This window comes from Erythranthe guttata, chromosome 12 (genome assembly GCF_056151865.1).
Source record: "Erythranthe guttata isolate IM_541 chromosome 12, IM_541, whole genome shotgun sequence".
Classification (NCBI taxonomy): domain Eukaryota; kingdom Viridiplantae; phylum Streptophyta; class Magnoliopsida; order Lamiales; family Phrymaceae; genus Erythranthe; species Erythranthe guttata.
Genome location: NC_142544.1, coordinates 17,767,814 through 17,781,692, shown reverse-complemented (window position 1 = coordinate 17,781,692; position 13,879 = coordinate 17,767,814). Strand labels below are relative to the sequence as shown.

Sequence of the window (13,879 nt, the reverse complement as noted above, 5' to 3'; positions counted from 1 at the left end):
AAAGTGGATTTAATTCATAATAACAAATCAAATGCTGTAGTTGAGGATTTAAAAGTAATTCTAAATTAGTCCATTCAATTCTCATTCTTCGGACCAATCCAACTGAAAAAGAAAAAAAAAAAGTTAATACAAATAAATAAGGAAATTCTGTAATGAGTATTGCCCTTTTTTCTTTGTCCAAATTCGCATTATTATTGCAATTTTGTCTGTTTGTGACTAAGATGTTCTCATGCTGACAAATCACTTGTTAGAGATTGGTCACTCATTAAGCAAGCCAATAAAAATCTGAGCTATCCCCCCCATACCGCTTTTCAATAAATTTAACAGTCATAAAAAGACGATCTTTCTCACGTTTATTTCGTGTTAAATCACACAATCCCTGCTGTAATCACACTCTCCCCACTAAAGATTTTCAAATCCCAGGATGGGTTTTCTGGGATTGGTCGGAAAAAAATGATTAGGTGGTGATTTTTGATTCTTGATTCTTGAACTATTTTTTCAAGGTGTAGTGTAGACCAGTCATTCTTGGTGGAACATAAAAGAAAAAAAATGGAAAGAGATGGGATTGAAGAGAGCAGCGTGAGGTTGCTTGGTAGCAGCGCCAGCGGCGGAGGAGGAGGCGGCGGCGCTGCCGGAGAGTCGTCGAGATGGGTGGATGGGAGTGAGGTTGACTCTGAGTCACCCCCTTGGTCTTTGGTCGGTGATGATAATGAAAGTAGACAAGGGTATGGTGCAACTGTCCGAAGAAGGCTAATCAAGAAACCCAAAAGACTTGATTCTTTTGATGTTGAAGCTATGGAGATTGCTGGCTCTCATGGCCACCACCACAAGGTTAAATTGAAACTAAAAATAAAATAAAAATTCAATCTTAAAAAAAAAATCATGTCTTGAATCCAATTTCCTCTGTTTTTTCAATCAGTTTTAATTTCTTTACATTTGGGTTTAGTTTGTTAGAACTTAGAAGAATATTGAGTTGTTGCAATTGCTGTTGGTCTATTCTGTTTTCTTACATCATTTGACTGAATGTAAGGCAACATATTTTTCTTTTAGGGCTTTTTTTTTTTATAATCCTAGGGTTTTACTGAAAACAGGATGACTCTGTTTGGAGAACAATGGCATTAGCATTTCAAACACTCGGTGTAGTGTACGGTGACATGGGCACAAGCCCACTCTACGTATTCTCCGATGTATTCAGCAAAGTCCCAATTACTTCCGAAATCGACGTCTTAGGAACTCTCTCACTAGTTATCTACACAATCGCACTCATCCCTTTAATCAAATACGTTTTTGTCGTGCTCAAGGCAAACGATAATGGGGAAGGTACAAAAAAAATCTCGTCTTTATTTTGAAAATGCAATCTTTTTGCAATGTATTGACTCGTCTCGTTGATTCGTAATTACAGGCGGAACATTTGCATTGTACTCGTTAATCTGTAGGTATGCAAAAGTCAATCTTCTCCCAAATAGTCAGCCTGCCGATGAATGCATTTCGAGCTACAAGCTTAAGCTGCCCGCTCCTGAACTAGAAAGGGCTTTGAGTATAAAAGACAAGTTGGAACGTAATTCGTATTTAAAGAAATTTCTTTTACTGCTTGTTCTTATGGGAACATCTATGATTATCGGGGATGGTATTCTTACTCCCGCAATCTCAGGTATATATATAAAATATGGTCGTATATAACATGCTGTACGGATGTATTTGTCGTCTTTAGTTTTGTTTCGGATTTTCGATTTTCATTTTATCTCAATTTTATAGCGAAAAATTGCACCTTTCTTGTTTTCAGTTATGTCTGCAGTTAGTGGTCTGCAGGGTCGTGTACCGGGATTTGGCACAGGTGAATTAATATGCCTTAATTTTAACCGTTATATCGAATATTTTTGAAGCAAATAAATAAAAACATCAATTAATTTATTTTTTTCTTTTTATCAGATGCACTTGTTGTTACTTCAATTGTTATCCTAGTCGGACTGTTTAGCATACAAAGATTTGGGACAAGTAAAGTAGGGTTCATGTTTGCTCCTGCACTTGCGTTATGGTTTATTAGCCTTGGATGCATCGGAATTTACAACCTTTTGAAGTACGACATAACTGTCGTAAAGGCACTAAATCCTGCCTACATATACCTTTTCTTCAAGAAAAACGGCACTAAGGGTTGGTCAGCACTCGGTGGTTGTGTTTTATGCATCACGGGTAAGCTGTTGAATTTGCTACCGATTATCCGAAAATTCAAGAAAACGAAATTGGACTTTGGGACGAAGGTGTTAAAAATGTCTTCTTTATTATAAAAATCACATTTTGCAGGTGCAGAAGCAATGTTTGCTGATTTAGGCCATTTCTCAGTTCCATCCATACAGGTTTTTTTTTTTTTTTTTTTTAATTAATTAGTTTATATATTTATTTTAGTAGTCCAATTTCTGCAGATTGCTTTCACTACAGTAGTCTTCCCCTGCCTCCTCTTAGCATACATGGGACAAGCAGCCTACCTTATCAAACAACCTCAAACAGCCGACAGAATATTCTACGAATCCGTTCCAGGTGATAATTATTTTTTTTCCCGCCATATCTTAATTTTAATTCCCTCGTCAAAATCCATATTGCGAGCCTCGTTTTGACATTTATAAGTCGTAAAAAAATAAAATATTACAGAGGGTCTATTCTGGCCAGTATTCGCGACAGCCACAATTGCTGCCATAATTGCTAGCCAAGCTATGATCTCCGCTTCGTTTTCTTGCGTAAAACAAGCAATGGCACTTGGTTGCTTCCCTAGGCTTAAAATCATCCACACTTCAAGAAAAATGATGGGCCAAATTTACGTACCCGTTATCAACTACTTTCTAATGGTCATGTGCATTATAATCGTTGCAGTCTTCCGAAGCACCACCGAAATCGCAAACGCTTACGGTTAGTATTATTTCTTCATTTTACCCATTTTCTTGATACAAAAAAGAAAGAAAAGATTCAATCTTGAATTTTTTTTTTAAGAAAATCCCATTTTTCGCAGGCATTGCTGAAGTGGGAGTTATGATAGTGAGCACCACCTTAGTTACACTCGTAATGCTTCTAATATGGCAAACGAATTTACTCCTAGCTCTTGCATTCCCAATTATATTCGGGTCGATAGAACTAATCTACTTATCGGCTGTTTTATCCAAAATAATGGAAGGTGGGTGGGTCCCACTAGCCTTCGCTTCGTTCTTCCTCGCAGTAATGTACACGTGGAATTACGGTAGTGTCTTAAAATACCAAAGCGAGGTGCGTGGTAAAATCTCCATGGACTTGATGCTCGAGCTAGGGTCTACCTTAGGTACCGTACGTGTACCCGGAATAGGGTTGCTCTACAACGAGCTCGTACAAGGTATACCCTCCGTTTTAGGACAGTTCATGTTGGATTTACCCGCAATTCATTCGACTATTGTCTTTGTCTGCATAAAATACGTACCGATACCCTTTGTACCTCAAGAAGAACGGTTTTTGTTTCGAAGGGTTTGCCCAAAAGACTACCATATGTTCCGTTGTATTGCGAGATACGGTTATAAGGATGTAAGAAAAGAGGATCATCGGGCGTTCGAACAGCTATTGGTCGAGAGCTTGGAGAGGTTTTTGAGGAGGGAGTCTCAAGATCTTGCTCTCGAGGGCGATTTGGACATTTCCGATAATCTCGATAGTGTTTCTGTGAGATCGAGGGATGAGGATGTCGCGGACGAGATAAAGATGCCGTTATTGAGGGATGGGGAAAAGATGACAATGCCCTTGGAGTTGCCGGAGAGTAGTATGAGTGGTGGTGATGTGGACCCCGGTTTGGAGTACGAGCTGGCGGCATTGAGGGAGGCGAGTGGTTCGGGTTTTACGTATTTGCTTGGGCATGGTGACGTGAGGGCGGCGAAGAGTTCGTTTTTCGTGAAGAAATTGGTGGTGAATTATTTTTATGCTTTTCTGAGGAGGAATTGTAGAGGGGGTGCTGCTACAATGAGGGTTCCTCATATGAATGTAATGAGAGTAGAAATGACTTACATGGTTTGAATTTTTTTTTTTTTTTTTAATTTTTTTTAAATCATTAAATATTTGGTGGGAAAATTAGTGCTACATTGTATGAGACATATGATTTATAAGTTATGTTTTGAATTTAATTATGGATCTTGATATTTACAAGATTCAATAGACGAATGAAATTCGATCATATTTTGTAATTCGATAATATTTTTTAGGTTGAACTTAGTGAATTATTGAAATAAAGGGCCTATCCCAATTTTCTTGAATACAGGTGACAAAATTGAATTGGTCCAAATCATTAAATTTGGACCACTTTTTCTTATGGGTAGGGTCAAATTTCAGACAAAGTTGCCACGTGTGATGAACTTATACCAAATTATTTATCAACATGTTAACAAAATCTCCCCTAGTGGTGTCAATTTTCTGAGCATCATTAAAAATATTGACTAGTTCAATTTTCCAGCATCATGTTGCACTCAAAGAATTAGGTCATGAAATTAAATAAACAAAATAAATAAATTAGGTGTACGTGCACCTAAGTCTAATTAATTAATTAACTTATGTTGTTATGGGAATTTGAATTGGGCCAAGTGGGGGTAAATATATATTAGATGATATTCCAATATAAAGTAGTGTAAATTATAGAATAATTAAAAGATCAGTGACTTTTTATCTTTAGTTAAGGAATTATGACATTTTATAGATGGTGATTGTTTGAAATTAAATAATTTGGGTTGAATTGAACTACTACTAGAAGATTAGATACACATAATTAATTATTCATTAAGAAAATAAAGATGGACAATTATTGAGATATTAATATTCATTGACATGACATCATGCATGATTCACGTTTAACTTCCACAACGAGGTTTTTTTATCCTAAAAGTTGCTCGATTTTTCGTTTTCAAGAGCAGTCGTTAAAAGCTCGTCATTTGTTGATCAAAACAAAACATACTCAACGTAGCATTTAAAGTTCGATGGGAATTCAAATAAATTTGAAAAAAAATATTATAATTCAATTCGACTCGATTCGATTCATTTGACTTGCATGGCTCCCATTAGTGGTCTCCGAGTTTGACTCATTGCATTGCATTTTCAAATTGCATGGTGTATATTAATTAGTATCGTTGTCAGCTGTTTCAATTACAACCAACTCTTCTGCCCCAAAGGGCCACTTTCTTAATGATTTATTGACAAATAATTATTATATTTTATTTTATTTTATATTTAAATATCTAAATATATAATTTTTTTTTCCAATCAGAAAATGGGTCCAAAAGTGGGAGGGGCCAACTTTTATGTTATCCCATTTTCCCCTTTTATGACCCAATGAATTTTCTGTTCGCCGATTTTGATGTTTTACCTAATTTGTTGATATTTATTATTTATGTAATTGTTTAATTATTTATATCATAAGATCATTGTTTTTTTTTTTTTTATAAATTAATATAATTTTAAATCGTAATGGTAATGGTAATGGTAATAATAACTTAGGTGTTAGACATAAGTAATTTAAATGATTTAGTTATTTAATTATTATACTCTATTTTTTTCGTAGGAGAAAATTAAATGTGAAAATCAAGAAGGGGGCCCTTATTCTTTCTTGCTATAAGTCTTTAAATAAGTTTGGCAAAAGCAAAAGCTGTTTGAAAAAGCGATTTCAATTAGAGTGATAAGTAGCAAAGAGCAACTACTTTGGAAAATTGGGGTCACTTCTCTTAAATTGTGATTAGTGAGAGTGCATATAAAGTTGGAAAAAAAGGGATATGAAATCCTATAAATATCTTTTTATAGTATAAATTTATTTGAATAAATAAATTATTTCGACATCAATACACATCAATTTTGTTTCAAAATTGAAAAAAATTGTGTCGAAATCAATAGAATTCAAAAAATCTACGTATTAATATTACTGTTATAAAATACATTTTCACACTAATTTTTTTCATAAATTAAAATTTAATCGCAATCTCACACGTCCACATAAAATCAGATTATTTTTCTTAGAATTGAAATCGACAAGTTCAAAAATTTTGTTCCAATTTCCGCGCACAGCTCTCGATTTCACCAACTCAATTGATGCATGATGATGGAGTTTGAACACAATTCGGACCACATTGTCTTTTCCCTTTTCTTTTAGGCCCCTTTTTGAAAATTTGACTGTTTTTATTGTCCCATGAAAAATGTTGGAAATTTGGCCATGTGAAACCCTTTAATTCAACTTTTGATCTAAAGTAAAAAAGCTACCCAAATTATTCTTTAAATAGGTAATATAATACATTTAAATATTTGACCTAATATCAATTCACGTTACACGCAATCGAAAGTTCAATCTACAAAACAACTCTTCACTAAGCACGCATACACACACACGAGTGTTTTTCAGCAGATATAAACTCTACAAAATCCAAAATATAAAATAAATTATTATATTATATATATTATCTCTATAATCATTCCATATGTATTTTGTAATTATTTGGAAAGCGATATTTTATCACAAATATTAATTTATATGTTAGGTCCCCCCTCAATAAGACAAGGTGATATTTCATCATTAGTCTATTCTAATAATTTCGATGTAATAAAATTATATTCCAATATTAATTTATTTTTATGAAATTCTTATTTTAATATTATTACAAAAACATTACAATTTACTACTAAAAAGCAGCTTCATTTAACAAAAGAATATTCCTTTTTAAAGAGAGATAGGCGCACTAACTCTGACCATCACTGTCAAATTTATGTAATAAGTTAATTTTAATAATTTCTAAAAAAAAAAAAAAGAAAAAACAGAAAAACAGAAAAATTACTTTTCAAATAATCCAAATCTTAATCTTAATCTCTCCTCCTTTGTGAGCACAAGCTTACACGTCCCCTGAAATTTCTCTCTCACACACTAGCCAAGAACGAGTGTGTAATACTGTGTGTGAGAGAGTGAGAGAGAGAGAGAGAGAGAGAGAGAGAGAGAGAGAGAGAGAGAGAGAGAGAACACCCTCTACAAGTAAACTAAAGTCCAACCAAACTAAATCAAACACAAAGAACCCACTCAGAAAGAAACGGAAAAAACCACCTACTCGCAGTGTATAAAAACCCTAGCTCACATTTCATCAAGCAGATAGTTTTAATTAGGGATTAAATTAAAAAGGGGGAGACGTCTATTTTTAACATTGTCACAAGCAAAATATTCCACAATCTTTTTTATGCTCCGGTTCCAACCAATTGCCAACCATTGTTGATTTGTGTGTTTATATCTTTCTTTCTTTTTTAACATCACTTGTCTCTGATATATATATATATATATATTTTTTTTTATCTTTTCTTGTTTGTTCCTTATCTGTGGAGGTTGTTGAACTGCTTATTTTAGTGGCATATTTTTTAGGTACTGTCCAAATAAAATTATCCATTTTCTGGTCTCTCTCTCTCTCTCTCTCTCTCTCTCTCTCTCTCTCTCTCTCTCTCTGTGTATGTGTCAGTATGTGTGTTCTTGAAAGTTCTTTACTGGGGTGGGTGGTTTGGCCAAAGGGTCATGGTTGAAATTCTTGAATTTGCAATTTCTGACAGCAGTTTTCAATGGAGATTGAAAGTGGGGTTCATCACAATCAGATAAAGGTGAGTTCTTTTGCTATAAAGTTGCAATCTTTGAAGAATTTGAGCATTTTTGATTTATGGGTTTTTTGTATTGGGGTTGTGCAGAAAGATTCTTGGAAAACAGTATTTACATTGGCTTATCAAAGTTTGGGTGTGGTGTATGGGGATTTGAGTACATCACCATTGTATGTATTCAAGAATACATTCGCCGAAGACATCGAACATTCGGAGACGAACGAGGAAATCTTCGGTGTTCTGTCATTCATCTTTTGGACACTAACCTTAATCCCTCTTCTCAAGTATGTGTTCATTGTGCTTAGAGCTGATGATAATGGTGAAGGAGGCACATTTGCTCTGTATTCACTCTTGTGCAGACATGCCAAAGTCAACTCATTGCCTAGTTTCCAATCGGCCGACGAGGATTTGTCGAGTTACAAGAAGGATATAAGAAGCCCCGCACCTTCGACTTTCGGGGCAAGGCTTAAATCGAGCCTCGAAAAATACAGAGTGTTGCAGAGGTTTTTGCTCGTTTTGGCTTTGCTTGGTGCTTGTATGGTTATTGGTGATGGTATCTTGACTCCAGCAATTTCTGGTAATTATTTATTTAATTTTTATTTTTTATATGTCGAGCTTTAAATAATCGAGATGTTTTTTTAGCTCCATAGTAATGTTTACGTTCTCGTTTCAGTTTTCTCTGCGGTTTCGGGTGTCGAACTTGCCACGGCAAAGGAGCATCACAAATGTAAGACTAGTAGAATTTTTCGCTCGTTTTAGTTAGTCGAATCTCTTCAAGAAAAAAGTAAATTGTTTACGATTTTGCTATTAGTAAAATATTCGTATCTAACTGTGCAGACATAGAAGTGCCGGTTGCATGTATGGTACTGATAGGACTATTTGCCCTTCAACATTACGGGACCCACAGGGTCGGATTCTTGTTCGCACCCGTTGTAATAACATGGCTTTTCTGCATCAGCGCCATCGGTATATACAATATTTTCCACTGGAACCCTCATGTATATCAAGCTCTTTCTCCTTATTACATGTACAAATTCCTCAAGAAAACCCAACGTGGCGGTTGGATGTCCTTGGGCGGTATCCTGCTCTGCATCACAGGTAATTATAATTTATAACCCCCTATATATACACATATATACATGCACATAGGGTTTTGTTAAACTTATCGGTTAGTTCAAAATTTCCAGGTTCAGAAGCAATGTTTGCTGATCTGGGACATTTTTCCCAGCTTTCAATACAGGTAATAGCTACTGGTTATTTAAAAAAAAAGCTCGTTTTTTTTTTTCGTGAAAGACTTAATTGATTTATATTTGGCATCGTGGAAAAAATGCAGATAGCATTCACATCGATCGTATATCCGTCTTTGATCCTGGCGTATATGGGGCAAGCTGCGTATCTTTCTCAGCATCATGTTATTGAGGATGATTACCGTATTGGATTTTACGTTTCCGTACCTGGTGAGTACATTTTTAGTGCTTTCTTGATTTTCGAAAGTAGTAAAATTTAGATGCTATTTTATTAATTGAATTTTTTCTTGTGTTAAAGAGAAATTAAGATGGCCGGTGCTGGTGATTGCTATTATGGCGGCAGTAGTCGGAAGCCAAGCCATTATCACCGGAACTTTTTCCATCATTAACCAGTGTTCCGCTCTAGGTTGCTTCCCGAGGGTCAAAATCGTCCACACGTCGTCGAAAATCCACGGCCAGATTTATATTCCCGAAATTAACTGGATTTTGATGCTTCTTTGCTTGGCTGTCACTATCGGCTTTAGAGACACCAAACGTCTCGGTAATGCCTCAGGTAAAAAAATAAAAGAGTAGCCTTTAAAAACTGAAATGCTAAATGTCGTTACAATTTTACTGGTACCAACTGAATTTGGCGAAACTCGAACAAAAAAATTACCGTTTTGACATTTAAAGTCAAAACGGTACCAAAAGTTACTTATAATAAATAATAAAAGAAAGATATTTTTTTTTTGGAAATTAGGTTTGGCGGTTATAACGGTGATGCTAGTGACGACTTGCTTGATGTCACTCGTGATCGTCCTATGCTGGCACAAGAACGTGCTCCTAGCAATATCGTTCGTCCTCTTCTTCGGGTCGTTGGAGGCGTTGTACTTCTCCGCCTCCCTCATCAAGTTTCTAGAAGGTGCGTGGGTCCCGGTCGCCCTCTCGCTCTTCTTCATGGCCGTCATGTCCATGTGGCACTACGGGACCCTCAAGAAGTACGAGTTCGACGTCCAGAACAAGGTCCCCGTCGACTGGCTCCTCGGCGCGGGCCCCACGCTGGGCCTCGTCAGGGTCCGCGGCATCGGCCTCATCCATACGGAGCTCGTCTCCGGAATCCCGGCCATCTTCTCACACTTTGTGGCGAACCTCCCCGCCTTTCATCAAGTGCTCGTTTTCCTGTGCGTAAAATCAGTACCGATCCCGCACGTCAGAAACGAGGAGCGGTTCCTCGTTGGGCGAATCGGGCCGAGGGCGCACCGTATCTACCGGTGCGTCGTCCGCTACGGGTACCGTGACAACCACAAGGACGACTTCGAGTTCGAAGACGAGCTCGTGTGTAGCATCGCGGAGTACATACGGACGGGTGGGGGAGAGGAAGAAACGGGGTCGAGAAACGGAGCAGCGGGTGGTGATGAAGATGATGACGACAATCATAAGGAAGATATGGTTGTGGTGGGGTCCGCCACTTCTGCGAGCAATTCAAGTGGGGTCCGATTGTACGAGGAGGGTGATGACGCGGCGGGGACGTCGTCGGCGGTGATTAAGACGAGGAAGAAGGTTAGATTCGTGATTCCGGAGAGTCCGAGGATGGATCGGAGTACGAGGGAGGAGTTGAGAGAAGTGATGGAAGCTAGAGAATGTGGGATGGCTTATATATTGGGGCATTCATATGTAAGGGCAAAAGGGGGATCAAGTTTTATAAAAAAGGTGGTGGTTAATTTTGGGTATGATTTTTTGAGGAGGAATTGTAGAGATCCTACTTATGCTTTGGGTTCACCTCATGCTTCTACTTTGGAAGTTGGAATGGTGTACCATGTTTGACCTTTTTTTTTTTTTTTTGAAGAAATTGTTTAAAGTATATTGTATATATTTGTATTTTGTATATTTTATTTTATTTTTCTTTTTGTAATTTCATCAAGATAGAGAAAGTTTTACTTTTACTTACTGATGTAAATTGGTGGAAAGAAAAAATTACAGTGATAACTGATATGGGCCTACTGTTGCTTTTTTTTGTTTGGGTATTGGGCTGAAATTTATGTAGGATATAATCCTTTTGTGTTGGGCCTACATTTAGTAATTTCTGGGCTTTGATTGAGCACACGAAAAATATTAAATAAGTGAAATGTTATTTTTGTTGCTCGTCGTTGTCCATTTGTTTGTACAAATAAATTGATTCGAAGAATCGAAAATGACGAGTTGGACAAGTTAATCCGTTTTAAAAGTACTAATTGAAAAAATATTTAACTTAAAAATCATATTTTAAAATGCTGGATAAAAAAAGGGCCCAAATTAAGCATCGCTTATATAGGTTGTGTGACTGTTACAATTAACAAAATATCTTATGATCTACCTTGCACGCATGCATATATATATATATATATATATATATATATATATATCTTCAAAACATTTGAAATTTGAATAAAATGGAGAAAAAGGGAATGAAGTTTGTCTATTCCACGACAATATCATTTTCCACACCTTTATGTAAGTCAATGACATGTACATATCCGGTAATACCCTAATCACCCAATTAGTTTCTTATTTCAATGGAACCAATAATTTTTAAATATGAGGGGGTTTAAGTGTAATTAGACAAAGTTATTGTAATTTATTCACTATTTGATTTAATCAAGCGTAAGATTTTCAATAAATTAATGATCATAATTCACAAGGGTTTGAATGTTAGAACTTGGATTGATCAAATAGAGAAAAACGTAATAAAGTCAGATTTAATTATTTATTCGTTAGGTGGACCAAATAGCCAAATAGTACCAAGTTTCGTGGAAATTATAAATCTTTTTAAATTGAAGGACCGATGAGAGAAATTTGGACCTCGGTAAGGAGTGAGAAAGTAATGAGCCAAAAGTCAAGGCTACCCAGGAAGATGCTTTTCGAATATTCCCTCGAAACAGAAATACCATGGGCCCCACAATTCCTCAGCGATTTTCCAGATGGCTTTTATGCATAAATTCCGGCCCCACCTCACACCACGTGAAACTCACGTGCCCGCTGGTGCTGACGTAGACATTTGGTTGATATTTGGCTGTACCAAGGATCAACTAATTTATTATCAAAAAAAGGATCAACTAATTTGGTGACGTGTCGTTGACTGGTTGGGTGATGGGTGTGTACGTACGAGGAAAAAAGAAATTGCCAGTAGTCAAAAAATATCCTTGTCGGCGTCTGATAATTATCCACTTTGAGAAACTGTATCGTCAAATAAGGCCCCGTAAGCCTTTTATTTACGCTTATGCCACTATCATTTCTTGATTTTATATGTCCCGAACATTTTATATTATTTCTAACATCCAAATTTTGAGATAAATCCTCATATAATTGTTTATTAATTTTGATATCAATTTCATTTTGTCCACATTTTTTGGTACTGAAATGCTGATTGTAGCGGGACTTTTACTGAAATTGGCTTATTTGCAGCAGTAGTCTCATTTGTCAATTTTCTAACTTTCTAAAAAAACCGAAACTCTCTCAACTAAAAAAAGTCGAAAACTTAGAATTTGAAGCTCGTTCGACAAATTCAAAAACGAACAACAACTTCTTCGATGGGTAATCCGGATAACTTTTATATGGTAAAAAAAAAAAAAAAAAAAAAAACTAAAAGTTGGTGTAATCGTGCTATACAACACGAAAAGTATCAAAAAAAAGAAAAAAAATTGGCGTTACCCGTGCTGTACAGCACGGGAACTTGGGCATTAATTTGCAATTTCTTTTTTTTTTTTTTTTTTATTCCTTTGTATTATTAATTTTTATAATTTGGTAGGGTGATGATGGTGACTTTGACAAAAAAAATTGACGATGAATGTACAACGAGTACAATAATCCGAATATTTGTTATCATGTTTCTCAAATAATTACAAAATTCGATTTTTAGAAAAAAAAATATTAAGAAAAAAAAATATATTAAAACTTTAAGTTCCCGTTCTGCAGAACACGGGAACTTGAATAATCTTCAAGTTCTTGTGTTCTGCTGAACGGGAACCTCATGTTTTTTGAGTCCTCCATTCTGCAGAGCACGGGAACATGGAGATTATTCAAGTTCCCGTGTTCTACAGCACGGGTGATTCATATTTTTTTTTTTTTCGAAAATCTGAAGGTCCCGTTTTCTGGAGCACGAAAATTTGAATCTCCCGTTTTCTGGAGCACGGAAACTCGAAGAAAATTCAAGTTCCCGTGCTCTGCAGAACGGAGGATTCAAGCCGTTTGAATCTCCCGTTCTGCAGAGTACGGAAACTTGAATTTTCTTCGAGTTTCCGTGCTCCAGAAAACGGGAGATTCAAATTTTTTTACGAAATTCGAATTTCTAGAGAGTGTTTGGAATAGGAGAGAGAAATTGAAAAAAAAAATTAAATGAAAAAGGTACCGCTGCAAATAAGCCAATTTCAGTAAAAGTCCCGCTGCAAATAGCAAAACCCTTTTTGGTATCAATAATTTTATAATTGTTTAATAAATTCATTTGTCCATGTTTTTTTAAAAATATTTTCACAGACACGAAATTTGTAACGAACAATTATACGAACGATACGACAAATAAATATCTAAATTGTTATTATATCTTCTATTTTAATTAGAAGATGAGGATAATTATAGATTCATCAAGTCTTTTTATTACATAGTACAAAACATCTGCAATATAAAACGTCACCAGCATAGGGTAATCCTTGCTGGCACCTCGTAAATTTGACGTCGTTTCCCAACAAGCCCTTGCACCGGGCGTCGCACCACCCCGCGATATCCTTATTACATTTGGTCGTTAAATCCACAGCGCAGTATAGAGTTTCTCCCAAACTCACTGCATTTTATCCACACGGTGTCATTTTATTATTAAACGGGCAAAAAATTAAAGGAAAGATAAATAAATCGATTTTACTGAAGCAAAATTAGTACATTTCATAATATTGTTAATAAAAAAAAAGATTTAATTACCTGCTATGAAAGAAACGAGGATAAGGCCAAGAAGACTAAATTTCAAAGTCTTCATCATTATTGTAAATATTGATGTTATATAATATATATTATATATACAGAGA

General features: G+C 35.8%; 2 protein-coding genes across 2 annotated transcripts; both read left to right on the top strand.

The window, feature by feature from the left end:
* The first annotated feature begins 134 nt into the window (after positions 1–134).
* On the top strand, positions 135–4,169 carry LOC105964826 (Potassium transporter family protein). The gene is made up of 9 exons (XM_088827131.1): positions 135–831; positions 1,092–1,320; positions 1,403–1,651; positions 1,784–1,834; positions 1,930–2,190; positions 2,302–2,354; positions 2,421–2,535; positions 2,647–2,901; positions 3,002–4,169. The coding sequence occupies exons 1-9, from the start codon at positions 550–552 to the stop codon at positions 4,018–4,020; spliced, it is 2,514 nt and encodes an 837-aa protein (XP_088683257.1). The 5' UTR covers positions 135–549; the 3' UTR covers positions 4,021–4,169.
* A 2,809-nt stretch (positions 4,170–6,978) lies between these two features.
* LOC105964853 (potassium transporter 6) lies at positions 6,979–10,814 on the top strand. Its single transcript, XM_012989366.2, has 8 exons — positions 6,979–7,608; positions 7,693–8,179; positions 8,276–8,329; positions 8,440–8,700; positions 8,790–8,842; positions 8,936–9,059; positions 9,148–9,402; positions 9,589–10,814. Exons 1-8 carry the CDS (start codon positions 7,570–7,572, stop codon positions 10,650–10,652), a joined length of 2,337 nt encoding a protein of 778 aa, XP_012844820.2. The 5' UTR covers positions 6,979–7,569; the 3' UTR covers positions 10,653–10,814.
* Positions 10,815–13,879: the final 3,065 nt, after the last annotated feature.

Coding starts and splice junctions, on each gene's coding strand:
- LOC105964826 (XM_088827131.1), top strand. CDS start 550: ATGGAAAGAGATGGGATTGAAGAGAGCAGCGTGAGGTTGCTTGGTAGC. Junction 1,652..1,783: donor TCTTACTCCCGCAATCTCAG/GTATATATATAA, acceptor TCTTGTTTTCAG/TTATGTCTGCAGTTAGTGGT. Junction 2,191..2,301: donor TTGTGTTTTATGCATCACGG/GTAAGCTGTTGA, acceptor CACATTTTGCAG/GTGCAGAAGCAATGTTTGCT.
- LOC105964853 (XM_012989366.2), top strand. CDS start 7,570: ATGGAGATTGAAAGTGGGGTTCATCACAATCAGATAAAG. Junction 8,701..8,789: donor TATCCTGCTCTGCATCACAG/GTAATTATAATT, acceptor CAAAATTTCCAG/GTTCAGAAGCAATGTTTGCT. Junction 8,843..8,935: donor TTTCCCAGCTTTCAATACAG/GTAATAGCTACT, acceptor GAAAAAATGCAG/ATAGCATTCACATCGATCGT.